Raw genomic sequence first — 16,374 nt, 5'->3', positions numbered from 1 at the left:
GGGTGAGAATGCCTCTGACGTTCTTGTGAAAATTTTCCTGAACTTATCATTGATAAGTACTGCCCGGGGAGCGTGGAGACCTGCAGTCACAGCTGATTGGAGGCAAGCAGCATTCGCTTGTGGCAAATCACAAGGCCGTTCTCGCTTACATGTTCTCTAAGTGAGAAAGGCCTGATTCAAGATCCAAATTATAAATTTTGCTTGCTCATCTCTAGTGCTGACTTTACATTTACTTTCTAATAAGCAAGAAACTCAGTACTGAAGTCTGAGCCAGTCATGCAACATTCCAGTCCCCTATGGCAACCCCAAAACAGGTTTCCTTAATTATTGAGTCACGTGCCGCAAGGTGCGAAGTGACGTCACTGGCCCTATCCACTGTCACTGTACATTCATTCCGCAGCGCTTACAGGTCAAGTATGACAGTCCGAACATGTGACTTAGACGGGTCGCCACGCCCTTTTTTCCTCAGTTGACAGCAGCAATTTGTTGCACACGCCTCTTCCTGTTGTGGGCGGAGCCTGTGAGAGTTGCTGGAGATATCGCCATTGTAGGCGGCTGCGCTGGGTGACGGGAACGGGAAGGAGCTGTAGGCCTCCGCCTCACCGGACAGCTTGCTCGGGACCGGCTCCAGGCCAGCGTGACAATGGCTGTGGATAGCAGCAAGTTCAACCATCTGTCCCTCACTCAGCTCAATGAGCTGCTGGATGATGACGCCAAGCTCGGGCAGATGGCTCAGGAGATGGACGAGGTTGGTGGCTGAGGGGAGGGGGGTTTGGAGTTCTTGTTATGTGTTTGCTTGGGGCCCCAGTGACTGCTGAGTGTGAGGGGATTTATATCAGCCCAGCACTTCTTTGTTGTCATGTGGGGTCACACTTCATACTGTCATTCCTAGAATGGGATAGACCCGGTGTCAGGGGGTGTCTGTGCCCACACTGGGTACATCTCCCCATATTTGTTCACAGCTGTCCTGGGGAAATTTAATTTAACTTCCTGTTTAGTGTGTGACTCAGGAAGTGAAGCCAAATCTCCTCCCTAGTATTTAGACTGTAGAATAACACTTGTCGGAAGTTTCACCCCTTCCCTGCTCACTCCAAAGACTACGTTTTATCTAGACCTAGATTTAAATATCTATGTGATTTGTCATGTGAGTGTATATCACCTTTGTGTTTGTTAATAGAGGGTGTGTCGGGGATACGTGTTTTCATGGAGGAAGTGTAATGGGTCATCCTAGGCCTGATGTCCTCCTTGACGTGTGGAGATAATATAATATATACGCTTTTGCTATCTTTGTTGTTTTTTGAGTAGGTGACACGTTTTTTTGTTGCTGATGCCCATGTGATGGTGAAGTGACAGTACACAGCTCTGTTCAGGTATATGGGGGAGAGATAGTGAGATGCTCTGCTGCATCCTCCTCCATAGGAAGGCTCATCAGTCCTGCTTTTAGTGATCCACCACAGCAGACTGGTCAGTGACCTGTTTGGTCCCCTGCCCACACATTAGCTTTTCACTAGAGATCATCACAAAAGGGTATCTAAGTATATGAAGGCAGCTTCACAGGGCACAGGCCATGCCTTCCACCAGGGATATCTGACAATTCCATTCTATGGATGGTTTAAATTGTCTTCTATTGTGTTTATGTTGGGTGGGTCATGGCACACCGACAACCTGTATGCAGCCATTTAGATTATCAGTGATTTTTTTTTTTTTATGGAATCACTCATTTTACGGCTTTCTGCGAGTCTGAGCAGTGTTTTCAAATGCTTTATTGGGTTTTTAGAGGGCTGGATGATGTATAAAAAGTAGCAACCTCTAATAAAGAGAATTACAAAAAACAGCAAAGTATAAAAACAATATAAATATATAAACATTGTGACATGAAATGTTCAGTGTTGTAACTTTCTGCTTCCCCTCTGACAGGAGCCCCCTGCTATATCCCAGCCCCTGTCAGCTGTCACTGGTCTGCATATAGGCATGGAAGATAAATCTATGTAAATAGAAACATGTGACACCAAAAAAGGAAGTTATATACAGATTAGGATCATTTGATCTACTAACCACACACTCAGAATAAATCTGCTTTCATACTGGCGGGGATATAAAGGGGAATCGAGTTATATGCAGAAATAATTCTCAGACATGTGCACTGCTATTAGCTGAGTGTTTGTCTATGGAAGCAGGAGGAGAATGAACAGAGATACAGCCAAATTACAGATTATCTGGGATAGGGACAAAAAATGATTAGTCTGTGAAATCAAATCTGACCAATTTATTCCAAGGAGGGTCCATGGGGGAGGCATGTGGAGAGGTCATGTGACTGGCGGGGTTGGAGGAATATCTCCTTGTGTCTCTGTACCATGCTAGGCTTACTGTGTGATTATGAGATACAGCATTACATCCAATGGAGGTTCATCTCAGCTCAGTGCTTGTTCTTTAATGGTTGATATGCAAAAATGGGGTGGGGGTCTGTATTGTGTTATACCACGAGCAGGCTTTATTCCCTGGAGGCTTTGGGACAAATTTAAATGTCCTGTAATAAAGATCCATCATGAGGACCCGCTATACTCGCCTGTCCCTGTTCTATTACAGGGCACTGCCATCTCTTTTCTTCTCTTCCTTCATGTGATCTTCAGACGTCTTGATTGGCTAGACTGTGGATGACGTAACTCCCGTATTCATGAAGTTCATTCCATTCTGGAAAGTGCAGGGGAAGCCAGGATTTTCGGTTATCCTGGCAAGATGGGCTGTACATGCTCAGAGAGACCAGGCAGGTAGTGGGGATTACTGCTGAGGGGACATTGCAGGGAAACACTTTTCCTTGGGCCACCATTCATTAGAGACCATGGAGTCTGCTGATCTCAGCCAGGCTTGTAGTGAGATACCATGATCAGCAAAGCACCAATGTATAGATACCAGCCTATAGCACTTATCTCTGTGTGTTCTTGTTTACTGGATGCCTAGTACCCCTTGTATATAATTTACTCACCTTATACATGATTTTATTGCTGGCCCCAGAAGCTTTCAGGTTCCCCATTTGGGGTTTCTAGGACTGGTTTGGAAAATGTAAGCAAAAATCTTGATTGGCTGCTTTTGAGGCACACAGACTGTTCTCCCATATATTTGTTGTCATGAAGCCCAGCAGCAGCTCTAAGCATTCATTGTTCACTCAAATTACTTCAAGTAACATTTAGGATGAATGTTGAAACATTTGCAGCTGGAAATTGGTAATTGTGGCTCATTGTTAAGGGCGCTGGTACAGCCTGATGATGATTAACCCCCAGAATGTAATTTTTAATGTATGTTGATGGTGAAGAATTCATTTCAATGAAATCCATTCAGATGTTTGCTGAGGTTGCCTTGTGCTAGGATCACAACAAAGAAATATTTATTTATAATAGACCGACAACCCCCGAGAACCACAAGCACTGTATAACTGATATTGTAATGCATTGCTAACCTATTTCCCATCTAATTGAAGAATGGACAGTTCTGCCTTTGTGATTGGATAAATTCTTTTAGCTTCTAGGATTTATATACTCCTAAAGTTCTCCTGAGACAAAACTATAAACATTCATGTATCTTATAAACACTGGGATGGGTTAGGGATAAATGGGTATTAGATGTTTGTGCCCAGTGATGGACTTTAAAGCAAGCCATCCTTGCCCTCTCTAATTGTGTGTAGAATAGCAATTTAAAATCACAACAAGCACCTATGTTGGGTTAACTTTCTAACAACTTAGAAACACCTGTTGTGTGTTTGCAATAAAGGAGGCAAGCTGTATCCATAGAAAGCAGTATTTTACCCAGAGTTGTTCTCCAGCAGGGTGGGAGGGAGCTGTAGGCGAGTGCCCACCACTGTTTTGTAACCCAACATTTCATTAACCACCCGAAAACAGCTGGGTGGATACTGAAAATTGCCGACTAAAAGGGCCTGGGGAGAACACTGGAAAGTCAGGAAATTGTGATTTCTATGTTGTGAATTCCAATCCTTTCTTGTTATGTATATCCTTCGGTGTGCATAGTCTGGGCACAGGTTTACTGTTAGCAATTCTTAACATTTTATTAGGTGGTAAGATCTTTAAAAAAGCCCAACCCACTGACACTTTTGCAGCAATTTTACCAACTCCCCACCTTCCTCTACTTCAGCCAGCACATAATATCAAAGACTTGTAGGTAAAGGTAAGCATTTCCCATCCACCCATGACAGTAAACTGATCAAGCTGTCAAATGCCAGGCACTGCCAAATGATGGTGGTGACAAGTCTACTCCTTCTAAGTTGCATGAGTAGTGTAAGCAGTGATGGAGAAAGGGTCATGGTAAGAGAACGGTATCCATGGGTTTGGAAAACATTTTATCACAGGCACTGTCATTTTGCCCGAAATGTCCAGATATGCAGTGTCCATTTAAAGTAAACTTGTGGTCAGGCTAAGAACATAACAACTTGCTAGGTGAGTTACATCAGAGATTAGAACGCAGGAAGGCTGCTGAGTCACTGCTAGGAGGAAAACAAGATGAGCTGTACTCATAAGAGAATGACTTCTGCTGTATATTTGAGGATTAGTTGTTCCACATGGCCTGTGGCTACAGAGGTCAGTGACAGTAAATATGTAAGTGTTAGCTTGTACTAGACCTGTTTACTTGAATGATATTCTGCTGACCCCAACACCTTAACGTCTCCCCCTTGCTGTGCTTTTAAAGCAGACCTAATTTAGTGATATCTCTAATCCACAAATGGGGAATGGGGACAGCTGCTTCTGGTTGTAGTTTAGTATTACAGCACCTACATTGCTGTGTTTAGCAGTACTCTCTTCTATGACTATCAAGCAGCAAATGAAATTAGTTTCCTGTAAAGTACATGGGGCATTAAACACATTATGGAGATTGTGTTGGTGTCTGATTATACTCTGTAGTTAGGTGATCCTGTAATCTCACAAGCATTGCTTTAAGCAGCAGTAGTTGGACTGTTGGGAACAAATATTCTTTGAAGGTTTTGTTTAGGTGGTGCTCAGCAGGTATTTCCAGAAACAAGTTATTAATGCAAGGCATACATTACAATGAGGATCTGTATTGAGAGTTTATTCATTATATGTTTCTTGGGAGTGTAGGACCTTTCTCTTGTGTTTGCAGAATCACCCTAGTGACTTGTTGTTTTGTGCTATAAAGTGTCAGGTGAAATTGATCCTTCGTCAGCTTTGACGACAGACAGGTAAGGCAGCCAACTTGTGTGAACTGAAGTAGATTTTCTGTTTCTAGAAAGATCACATGATTTGCTTGGCTTGCTTTAAGTCGGCTACTAGCACAACCTTTTCCTAGTTCCTTGCCATTACTGGAACAGACTTGTTCCTGTTTTACTGACCTCATATTTTAATGTTTCCACATTTCCTTTATTTGTGCGTCCTCTTGTAAATCTTTTCTTGTGATCTTTCTTTTTAGTGCAGAGTTTCCCATCCAGATTACTGTGAACCCCTAGGGTACCTTCAGAGGTTGCTAGGGGGTCCTGACACCAGTGATCTTTTTGGTGATCTGTAAAGGTGACATTCTTCCCACTGACCACCACATTACTATATTGTAAGCTGTAGTTATAGCAATTATAACAGGGGTGCCATAAGGACCTGGAAGGTTTTTCCAAAAGGTTGAGAAAGAATGTTCTAGTGTAAAAGTCTGTGTGTGGAACTTTGGGTTTTTATCTTCATAGTGCTAGAAACATGATCACTATTCCTAAATGTGCAAAGGGACAATGTCTATTATTATTAAACAGGATTTATATAGCACCAACATATTACACAGCGCTGTACATTGAATAGGTGTTTCAAATGACAGACAGATGCAGATAGTGACACAGGAGAAGGAGAGGACCCTGCCCCGAAGAGCTTACAATCTTGGAGATTGTAGGTGAAAATCTAGGTGTCTGCTAAAATTCCACCTCCCCAGCAGGCTTTGCTCATCAATCTGCTCATTCTTTTCACCTCTCTGCTTTTAAAGTCTACCTTTTACCAGATTGTGTGTTTGTCAGCATTTACCCAAGTGGTAAGGGTCACTATCCATGTGACAGTATTCAGGCATTATTGGCTGAAGAGCGGTGACATGCCCATACCCCCCTATACCCCTCTGATAAACATATGTCCCTAATAAATGCCCAGTAAGTTGTCAGCCATGATTAGGCATGTGTTGGCTAGCCATGGATTTGAAATCACATCATGTAGAAATGTAAAACTTTTACCTGGAATCTCTGATATACCTTTTCTATCATCTAAGATCCTTTTAGGTTTCATATCTGTGCCGCTTATTCATATATTCTTGATCTCCAAATACTAAAGAGACTGTATACCCTCTCCCTATTCCACGTGGCATCCACTGTTATACTTTCTCCATTTCTTTCATGATTTCTTGTGTCGCTGTGTAGGCTTTAGCAATGGAACATAGACATTGGCTGCTGAACAGGTATGTATACTTTGTCTTCTTCGGCATGGAACTGCTTTTTACCACATGTATATTGCGAGTCACTTTAAAAGAGTCCAGATAAAGTCAGATTATCCAAAAATATTTTAATTTATTTTTAGGGTGAGTGTGCAAACTTTGGAAAGTTTGTAAGAGCTCACTTTTTGGATACATGACAAGTGTATTCTGGTCAGCGAGTGTGGGAATCCTTATAGGTGTGTAAATATGAGTTGGTACATGTAAAGGAGGAAGTTGTAACATTCCTAAGCCTGGTTGCTAAATATGAAACTGTTGGTACATAGGGCACAGGTTGTGGTGCTGTGTGTCTACCAAATCATAGCTGCACTTTGCTTCATCCTAGAAAGTGCAATGGTCTGGCAACTCAGTAGTGTGTTACCATACATTGTGGGTTGAACTGCCTTTGCTATCTCTCTGTTATCATATATTGGGAAATGTAATCCATACACTGGAAAACTATAGTTCTCCTATATATTTGTTAGTGATTAAGGCGGATTTCACACTGGGACTGAGGTCACGGTGTTTCGCACTGCCTCTCAGGAGACCCTACGTCTAGTGTCATATCTGGCAAATACATACATGTACATGTAGCTTCACCCCATGGCAGCCCCATGGGATAGGAATAGGGGCAGCGGAGTAGTGCTCACTGTCCAATGTGCTGGAGCACACACTGCTGGGCAATTGCCTCTAGTGGCTGGCAGGGTGCCTGCTGTGCGGAGCTGGGTGGCATTGTGCGATTCAGGGACAGGTGTGAACTGCTCTAAGAGCTTGGACGAGTGGTGACCTTATGTAGGCATAACCACCACTTGCACCCTTATACTGCACCTGCCATTCAGACACTACTTGTAGTAGCATCTCCCATGTATCCGTCAATGGGGAATGAACTGGGGCAGCACTGCCTGCTGTCAAATGTTAAAATCATTGGGAACCAGTTCAGTGGCTGGTAAGGTGTCACCAGGAATCGCAAAGCAACACCGGCATCCCCCCACCCTCCTATTCTTCATTGTGTTACATAACATAATGTTATCTACTGCTAACTTTATATCCTTTTAGAGATATACTTACCCCTGCTGTGAATGATTGGTATTTACATTCACTGCCTTATATCTGAATGGTGCATCTAACTTATGTTTTGTGAATGTCACAATCGCTTCTTTATAATAAATACACCCCATAGTGTGTAACTTGTAACAAACCTCCTTTGTGTACCTCATAAGTGTGTATAATGGCTGTATTGTCTGTTCCTCCGCTGAGAATAGTGTGTACGGTTTATATTTTAGAAGGACCATTGTTTAGGAATACATAGTGATTCTGAAATGCTGATGAGGACATTTCTGGAAGGAAAGCTCTTGACTTGTACCACAGCATGTATGTGGTTTGTGTCTGGAGGACCAATGTAGTACTTAGAGGATTCGGACGTGCTTGGGGTTGCCGCTTTCTAGCCTTTGATAAACCAGAATACTTCCAACATTTTGTGGTATTGCATTTCACAGTTGGCACTAAAGTAAAAGCCAAAAAAATAGAAGAATGTTTGGGGAAAATGGTTATGATATACTCCTGTGCTATAAACAGGCTACCTATGGGTTGCACTTTGAATTCATTAATACATTATTCTCTGTATTTGTAATTCATTTACCTGAATTTTGACTTGGTGTCAGCCTTATAATCCTCCTTTATAGCCAAGCTTAGTCTAGGAGCAGAAAAGCAGCAAGTTACACTATAGTATTATGTAATACCATAGATCATACTGACAGTAGGAGAGTGCAGAGTAACAGGAGCTCATCAGTCTGCTGCTTCTACTTTTTTTGTCTAGTCACAGACTGGGGGGGGGCAGCAGTAATATATATATATATATATATATATATATATATATATATATATATATATATATATATATATATATATATATATATATATATATATATATATATAAAATCTATCTGTCTGTGTTTCTGATGGCCTGGAGTTCACATTAGGTTAATGGTCCCAGATCTGCAGTTGTCTGCTAGTGTGAAGTATTGGGTGAGGGGAACAGACATACAGGAAGCTGCACGGTGCAGGGTTTCCCCCACAATACAGAATTATCACATTAGTTTGTGAAATTGGAGCAGACTGGTGTAAAACTTCATTGGTTTGAAGGATATTTCTTTGGAATTGGAAGAGATGAGGAGTCTCCTGTAATTTGAACTCGGCCTCTGTGTTATTTATACTTTTCACAGTACAATTAATTTATATAGAGCAGCACAGCATGCCTTCCCTGTCCTATCAGAGTCTAGATTTACAAACAATTACCTTCGCTATCTACCTCCACTTTGGTCTGCTAAATATACCATTGGAAGAGTTTTATCTGTTTGGAAACCATTGCCAGCCTGTGCTTGCTGCAACAATGTAGTCAGTGAGTGTGTTAGGACTACACAATGTCTCCATGTTACTGAGATGAGGAGAGGGGCAGTGTTTTGTAGTCCTGATAAACTTTCATGACAACGCTGCTCCTTTTATAGATTAAATATTAGGACAGAATGTGTTACTGCCAGGTTGAAAAACAAAGGAAGGAGTAAATTTATTCATCCATATGAATGAAGGGTAGATATACCAAGAGGATCTCTCTGGGGTTTGAGTAGATTGTTGCTGCCAGCCCAATGAAGCACCCAGAATAAAGGCAGAGTAAGCGTTCCTCCTTCTCTCTCACATAATGCAATGCATGATGCCATAACAGCTGACAGCCAGACAATATACACAATCATGAGGTGGTGACCTTAAACATTTAGCCATTATCAAATGATGTGTAGGAAGGGGAGATGCTAAAGTGGTGCTTGAAGGATCCTAGCTGATATCCTATGATGGCACATACTGCATGTTCAGCTCTATGTGGAGCACTGATCACTTTATTGTGAGTAATGCGTTTGTAGTTGATTCTGTTGTTCTTTTCATTCTTTTCTGTCTGGTGTCTGTAGTTTGTGTGTGACAGAAGAGTTAGGCCTGAGCCAGCCAGTTTATTGTTGCTACCTTCTGACCGAATATCCCCATTGTGAAGTTTACATCACCGCCATATACCAGAGCGGCTATACGCGGTACAAGTGGAAAGATAAGGTTTTGTGATTTTTGTATAGACTAACCTGTGTAAAAACACTGCCACACACTAATAATTGGGGACTAAAGTCAATAAACACTGTATTGTGTAAATCTAAAGGTGGTCCTCTAAGTAGAAAACCATTTGATGGCGTTTATTGTTACTATTCATGTACAGTGTCTGCCAGTGTTGCCCACTTGGATAATATCTGCCAGACTTGTAGTTCAGCTGGGCACTTTCTGTCCGGGCTTGTTTTACCCGATCCTTTGTATTATCTGTATTGAACCAAGTAATGTTACACGTGTTAGCAGCCTATACTTACCACGACTCTCCCGCTATATAGAAATCTTTCTGCATGCAGCCTCTACCAGGCTCCAGCATTTAGCACTACATTGTGAGGATGTACACTTGATTTGTCAACCATAACAGCAAATGATTTCATTACAAGATATTCTTAAAAAAAACCCCACATGTACCATCAGAGTGTCACAAAAGTACAAGGTGACTTATTTGTCCTGTTTGCAGCTGTTTTGGGTGAACCTTTTTCCGTGTGCACCTGCAGAGGAAATGGCCCATGTACAGGAAGCACATTGCAGTGTGGATTTCAGATGACCTCTTATATCTGGGTATTGGATTAGATGATACAGTTGTTCCACTGATCTGGAATGTGCCGTCACTAAATGATTCTCTGCCACTGCTTTGTAAGATGTGCTTGTTCAGTCTGGCTTTGTCTGAATTTTTGTTCAGCACATCCAAGCAGATTTATAAAAGCAGCAAACATTGTCTTATATGAACCCACCGATCTGATGTGCTGCAATGTAAAAAAAACACGTCCTTGTAGTAAGATAAAGCAGATATTTCTCTCAAGTGTCTTTTAAAGTAGAAGTAAACTCGGTGTATACCCACCTGACTCTGTTCTGCCATCTTTATTGGCTCGGCCAGGATGATGTAACAAATTCAGTGCCGGCAACCCCATGGCAAGCCGGGATTGCTGTGTATTGCAGCTTGGTGATTATTATGGCTCCACAGAGCTACCAAGCAGAAGGAACATCACCTGCACTGAATGCAGTAAAGCCTTGCCTGGTCCCATACTTGTATTTGTACAACTTTAGTTGTACTCTGTAGTTGTTCATTGATTTATCTCCAAACTGCACAGTGGATTATAATGACCACGCAGATATCTCAAGATGTGTGACAGTGTCAGTATGTCGGACTGGCATGATTCTCACATATAACACAGAACTGTGATAATGCAATTTGTAATTCCTTTACATAAACATTGGCTGTCCTTGTCTGGTCATTCCCTTCTATGATTGTTTTAACCAAGGTGACTAAACACAGAAATCTGGTGTATTAACCTGATAAAACCATAGTAATATTGAATACACCATTGTCATTAGTTTCTATGAAAGCCTATTATCAGAAGTAAAGTTTTGAGTGACTGGTGATAGTAGGAAGCCATGAAAGGAAACGTATTCTGTGTAAAATAACAACATGTTCACTTTACTGGTGGCATGGGAAGTAACTGGTACTCACCTTGATCATTCTCCCTATTACACTAATCCTCTGTTCTCCTTGCTTTACTGAATATCCAAGCCCTTGGAAGTAATATCCAAGCCCTCTAGAAATAAAAAAGACCTAGCACTCGCTGATTGTTGGATTGTGAGGATAGTAATGCTGATTGCTCGTTCACTTTACCAGCCTTGGGTGATGTAAACACCTGGAGCATCCTTTACCTAAACATGGACTTTTACTACATTTCTTAAATCTTAAATACTAGTGGGAGTGAATAAAGAATCTGTTTGAAGGCAGAAACTGGTTGAAGAAGTGGGACAGGCTGTAAATCATATATCCGGCGATTACTGATTTGCCCATCACATGATCCATGCAGAATCTTCTATCCTATGTCATTCAGCCATCCTGCTGTAACAAAAATACATTTTATATACAATGTGACCACATACAGCCCAATGCTTGTGAACACTTTATGTATTCTTATTCCATAAAGCACACAGACATCCAGCTATTACTGCAATCTGCTCACTTTGCTGTCGATTGGGCCCATTGAGGTGTCTGGTATTTTTCTGCAGAAGGGTTTATTATGATCCATGAGCATTAAAGAATGGAAAACTTAATTAGGAGCTGCAGTAAACGAATTTGAATAGGTAGAGCTTATGGGATGGAATTCAGACTTGTTTGTGAGGATTTCCTTTTGATAATTGTGTATTTTTGCAGGCTCAGAGTCTTCAGCTCAGTAAAGAGATGACACTTGCTGGTAATCGGAGCTTGGCAGAAGCAAACCTACTTTACCAGCCTAAGCTGGAGAACTTGAAAGCCACTCTGACTCAAAAATACCAGGAACTGCAGACTATAATGGAGTCCCATCAGCTGAAGAAGACAAAGCTGGGTAAGTTCATATTATTACAAAGACAACACTGGTGCTGATATTTCATTAGGTGGATTTCATTTAACTGCCAAACTTTATTGCTTACTCTTTACATTTTTTTTTTCAGGTTTACTTTGGTAAACATGATTATAAAAAAACTTTAAACACTTTGGCATCAGAGTACAAGCAGGCATTATTTTGGTTCCAAAAAATAAAAAAGATAAAAAGCCTGGCAGGCTGCAGAAGGAATTGAAACAGAGTAAGAATCCATTATTAGCAGCTTAACCCCGGAGACATTGACTTTATTTGTATAATCTTAAAGTGCAGGTCTACAAAGCACATATTAGGAGTTATTGTCTTACTCTAAAGTGTATAGCCAACATTTGTATTTATTTTATGTTAGTTACACTGAAGGGAGGGATTAGAACCCATGCTATTTTTTTCACTCTACACACTTTAGGAGACTATTGGGAACACCAGTTCCGGTTGGCAAATGTCTTAAGTTGGAAATATTCCTCACTTTGTATGATTTCCTATCATACCTGTTGCATATTGTACAATTTCCCCCCACCCTCCCTAAGTAAGTTCAGTACCCCCACTCTGAAATGGCTTTACTTACTTAGATCTTAGGGCTCAGGCTCAGTTTGACCCATAGGGCCAGATGTGTGTGCATAGTGGGCTATTAACCCCAAAATATCCTTAGTTTTTTTTTATTCTTAAGTTTACTTGCCCTTTAAAGTGGCACTAATGGACTATTGCCAAAATGTTCAGCACTGCATTAAGGGTACTAAACATCTTCAGTGTACGCCCTACACCTTGTGATATGTGCTTATGTCCTCCCCTTCTGCCATCTTCATTGACTGGCCTGAGATGATTAAACTCCTGAGAATACATACGCACGTTTTATACCAAACTGCACATGTGAGGCATACTTGAGACCGTTTTAAAAAGAACAGTTTTTTCAGCCAGATGAATAAATGTTGACAGGTAGGGTAATATGTAAGTGTTTTACATTAACCCTCTGTAACAAAGAAAAATTAAAGTTTTCTGTGCCAAACACCAGAGCACAGCTTTGGTGGTCACCACACAGCCCAATAAACAATTAAAGTATGTTATGGGGGGTCTGGTGCCTTGGTGAGGGTTGTTATCCCTCTTTGTGACCAATCACTCCAGTTCTCAGCACCAGCTTGTTAGTTTTAATTTATGTGAGTTTCAGTACCAGCCTGGTCTAATGTCTATTACAATAATTAGGATGAAAGAGGGACAGGCCCTGTGCCCTATGCAAATACATATGTGGCAAATCTCTTCACATACACAGTCTCAGCTTTCCAACCTGTATCGACACAGCTTGTAATGAACGGACCACTTGTATATATTTTACAGAGATTGATCTTCACATTTTTATCACTCTTTGTGGCAAAGTTTGTGGGATTTACCCATTTGTTTTGGTTGTACAACATGTGTGGCTTTTATTTTTCTTGCCATGTTGAAGATTTATTTTTGCTGGAGTTTTGTGTTTGTCTTTACAGATCAACAATCTGTGAATGCTTCATTGGAAACTTTGCTGGCTCTTCTTCAGACGGAAGGGGCCAAAATCGAGGAGGAGACAGAGGTAATACAATGCTGCCAGTCTCTGTGCATTTCACTGCTATGTAGAGGTATTTAATGTCTCTGCTGTAATAATGGTAATGAAGGTTCCGGTCTCCCTAGGTGGTTCCCTGTCTACATCCTGGTTCAGTGTCCCCTTGTGAAATTTGTCTTCCTGTCCTAGTGGCGTCAGCTATGGGTTTTATGCTCACTAAACACACTTCACGTGTCCTTCACATTCAGCTATGGAAAACAAAATGCTAATCCTGAAGATGATTCAGCAATAGAAAAACTTTTATTTTTTAAGTGTGTTGTATTAAGAAATATTTCAAGCTTTTGATCCACCTCTAAAGAGGCCAATGTGATTTTAGAGTACTAGGGTCCCCCCCCCCAATAAAATTTGTGAACTGAATTGGGGGAGGGTGGTGGGGTTAAGTGCAGATTTTTCTAAATGAAGTGGTAATTTGTTTTAAACTACCATTTTATTTCATTCACAGAACATGGCAGAAAGTTTTCTTGATGGTGGCATACCGCTGGATTCTTATATTGATGAATATTTATCAAAGCGCAAATTAGCACATTTAAGACGTGTGAAAATTGAGAAACTTCAAGAAATGGTACTAAAAGGACAGAGACTTCCCCAGGTTTCTGTTCTATCACAGCCGAAGCCACCTGAGAGTATCCAGGCACCTCCAGCGTCCTACCCATCAGGTTTCAATGCACCGCCAGCTGTCATCCCCAGAAGAGCTGTCCCTCCTCCCCCACCTGCCCACGCTGGAATGTACCCAACTCCCTTTGCACTGGCTGCACAACAGCCTGCTCCTGGGCTTCCGTATGCAGCGTCTCCAACTCCCCCCATCCCTCCAAGAGCTGGATATCCGCCTATAGCTCAGATGCCACAACCCGGTTACCCAAATGCATTCGCACATCAGTATCCTCCGGCTCTTCCTCAAAGACCACCTCAGCGTCTGCCTCCCAACCCTGGTTTCATTTTATAGTGATCTAGTCTGATTGCGCCCCATTCAAACATTGGTGCTCTAATGTCCCGTTCTGTGAGCTGGATTTGTATGAAATGTGCACATATTGGACCACGCAGAAATCCGCAGGACAACAGTTTCTAGGCGCTCATGCTTTTTCCTATTCAGGAGACAGACTTTCTGGCTTTCCGAATTAATACTTGTGGGGTTTGGTTTCCAAGTCTGATTGCATAGGTTTTGGTTGTGACACAATTGCTGCACCACTGTGTTGCTTTATTTTTTTTATCCATGCTGAAGTTCTCCATGTGAATGCTGCATTGGAATGAATAGTTCTGTTGTGCTGCAGCCATTGGTAATGTTAATCAGCTGACGGTGCATGTGATTAGATGACAACAGAAATGCACTGGTCCATTGCCAAACTCCTCAGGTTTCCAGAGACCTCCTGTCCCGAGGTTTGAGCAGAGTGCTGAACAATGAGGATTGCACTGCATATCTTACACCTGATTCTCAGTGTCTCGTACGGTAATCACCATAACATTAGGACATTAACAGGATCATTCAGGGATTAGAATGTTACTAAAATCTGTAAACTACATGTGGATTGAGTGGATGCAATTTTTCTGTGTGACAGCAATGCATTTTTATAAACTTATGCACGTGGCTTTGATGTGCCTTAGACTAACTGCTTACTCCTGGACTATATATTAAAAAAACTTTTTATAACTTGCCCTTTGCTTAGCTTTGATTGCTAGTAAAAAGGGCTTTTTTCTGTTGCTATGACGCAACCTTCAGAAGTGAAAAGGAAAGTTGAGGTTATTTGGCAACGGTCAAATTCTGCCAGTTTATTTATGCAATGGTTATAAAACATCTTAGTATGTAGTTCATGTTGGCATTTTATATATTCCTTTTTCTTTGCAGTGGCAGCACACTAGGATAAAGTGCCACATTTAGATAGTTTAAAAGTAGGGTAAAGCCATATATATATATATATATATATATATATATATATATATATATATGGGGGTGGGAGAAAAATGAGCTCTGCTAGGAGTTTCACATGGCACTACTGATACAGCAAAGGCTTGGTAAAACTGTGCTTGCCATAGACTGCAACAGCCCAATTCCAGGTTGGTTTATATCAAATCATGCCATTTTCATTAAGGTTGTGTTTGTACAACAGCAGTCATGTATTGAAATAGTCAATGAAAGAGACAGAATGTGAGCAGATCCACCAGTGCTCATGGTGCTCCCATGTATAGCGGAGTATTGCTGTAATCAACAAGTCATCCAAAGTCTCTCACAGGCCTATGGAACCCTTTCTATAGCTGACGGCTCAGACAGTTTTCATTGAACTGTTTTAGCATTATGAGTGGCACAACTTTTATACCACATATGCACTACCTACCTTAAAACCAAAAAGGGGTGTGGTGTCCACTTAAAGAGGAAATTTCCAGAGCATGTTTTAGTACTAGATACTTAATTTACTCCATGCAGACACTACTATAGGACGTGTTTATAATGTAAAGATTATGTAAAGTTTACTTGTTGTCATAACTAATATTACAGTTGTTAATTTACCTGGATATTTTCAATAAATTACAAATTTTGGATTTGAGTTTCTTTCTTATGCTCAATTAACTCAGGGGAAAGGGAAGTCACTTTTGTGAATGCAGATTTTATTAATCGCTATTCTGCAGCACTGAGCAAATTATTTACTATTTACAATAGTCCAGGTTCAGAGACTGCAGCTGTGATAATTTCCATGCACTAGTTCTTGGGATTGTTGCAGCTCCGCAGTTTAAAGAAATAATGTTTTTTTTTCACACAGTGATATCTGCATATGTTATGTTCTATTTTCAGGAAACCCTCCAAGAACTTTTCTCTACCATTTTAGGGATGTG

General features: G+C 41.1%; 1 protein-coding gene across 1 annotated transcript; it reads left to right on the top strand.

Moving 5' to 3' along the window:
- The first annotated feature begins 513 nt into the window (after nucleotides 1-513).
- VPS37B (VPS37B subunit of ESCRT-I) lies at nucleotides 514-16,083 on the top strand. The gene is made up of 4 exons (XM_072415794.1): nucleotides 514-748; nucleotides 11,759-11,930; nucleotides 13,439-13,521; nucleotides 13,994-16,083. The coding sequence occupies exons 1-4, from the start codon at nucleotides 644-646 to the stop codon at nucleotides 14,492-14,494; spliced, it is 861 nt and encodes a 286-aa protein (XP_072271895.1). The 5' UTR covers nucleotides 514-643; the 3' UTR covers nucleotides 14,495-16,083.
- Nucleotides 16,084-16,374: the final 291 nt, after the last annotated feature.

The sequence above is a fragment of the Pyxicephalus adspersus genome, chromosome 6, assembly GCF_032062135.1.
Source record: "Pyxicephalus adspersus chromosome 6, UCB_Pads_2.0, whole genome shotgun sequence".
NCBI classification, from domain to species: domain Eukaryota; kingdom Metazoa; phylum Chordata; class Amphibia; order Anura; family Pyxicephalidae; genus Pyxicephalus; species Pyxicephalus adspersus.
The sequence above is the reverse complement of the archived record's forward strand: the minus strand, read 5'-3'. Positions and strand labels throughout refer to the sequence as shown.

Coding starts and splice junctions, on each gene's coding strand:
- VPS37B (XM_072415794.1), top strand. CDS start 644: ATGGCTGTGGATAGCAGCAAGTTCAACCATCTGTCCCTCACTCAGCTC. Junction 749..11,758: donor TGGCTCAGGAGATGGACGAG/GTTGGTGGCTGA, acceptor GTATTTTTGCAG/GCTCAGAGTCTTCAGCTCAG. Junction 13,522..13,993: donor AAATCGAGGAGGAGACAGAG/GTAATACAATGC, acceptor TTTCATTCACAG/AACATGGCAGAAAGTTTTCT.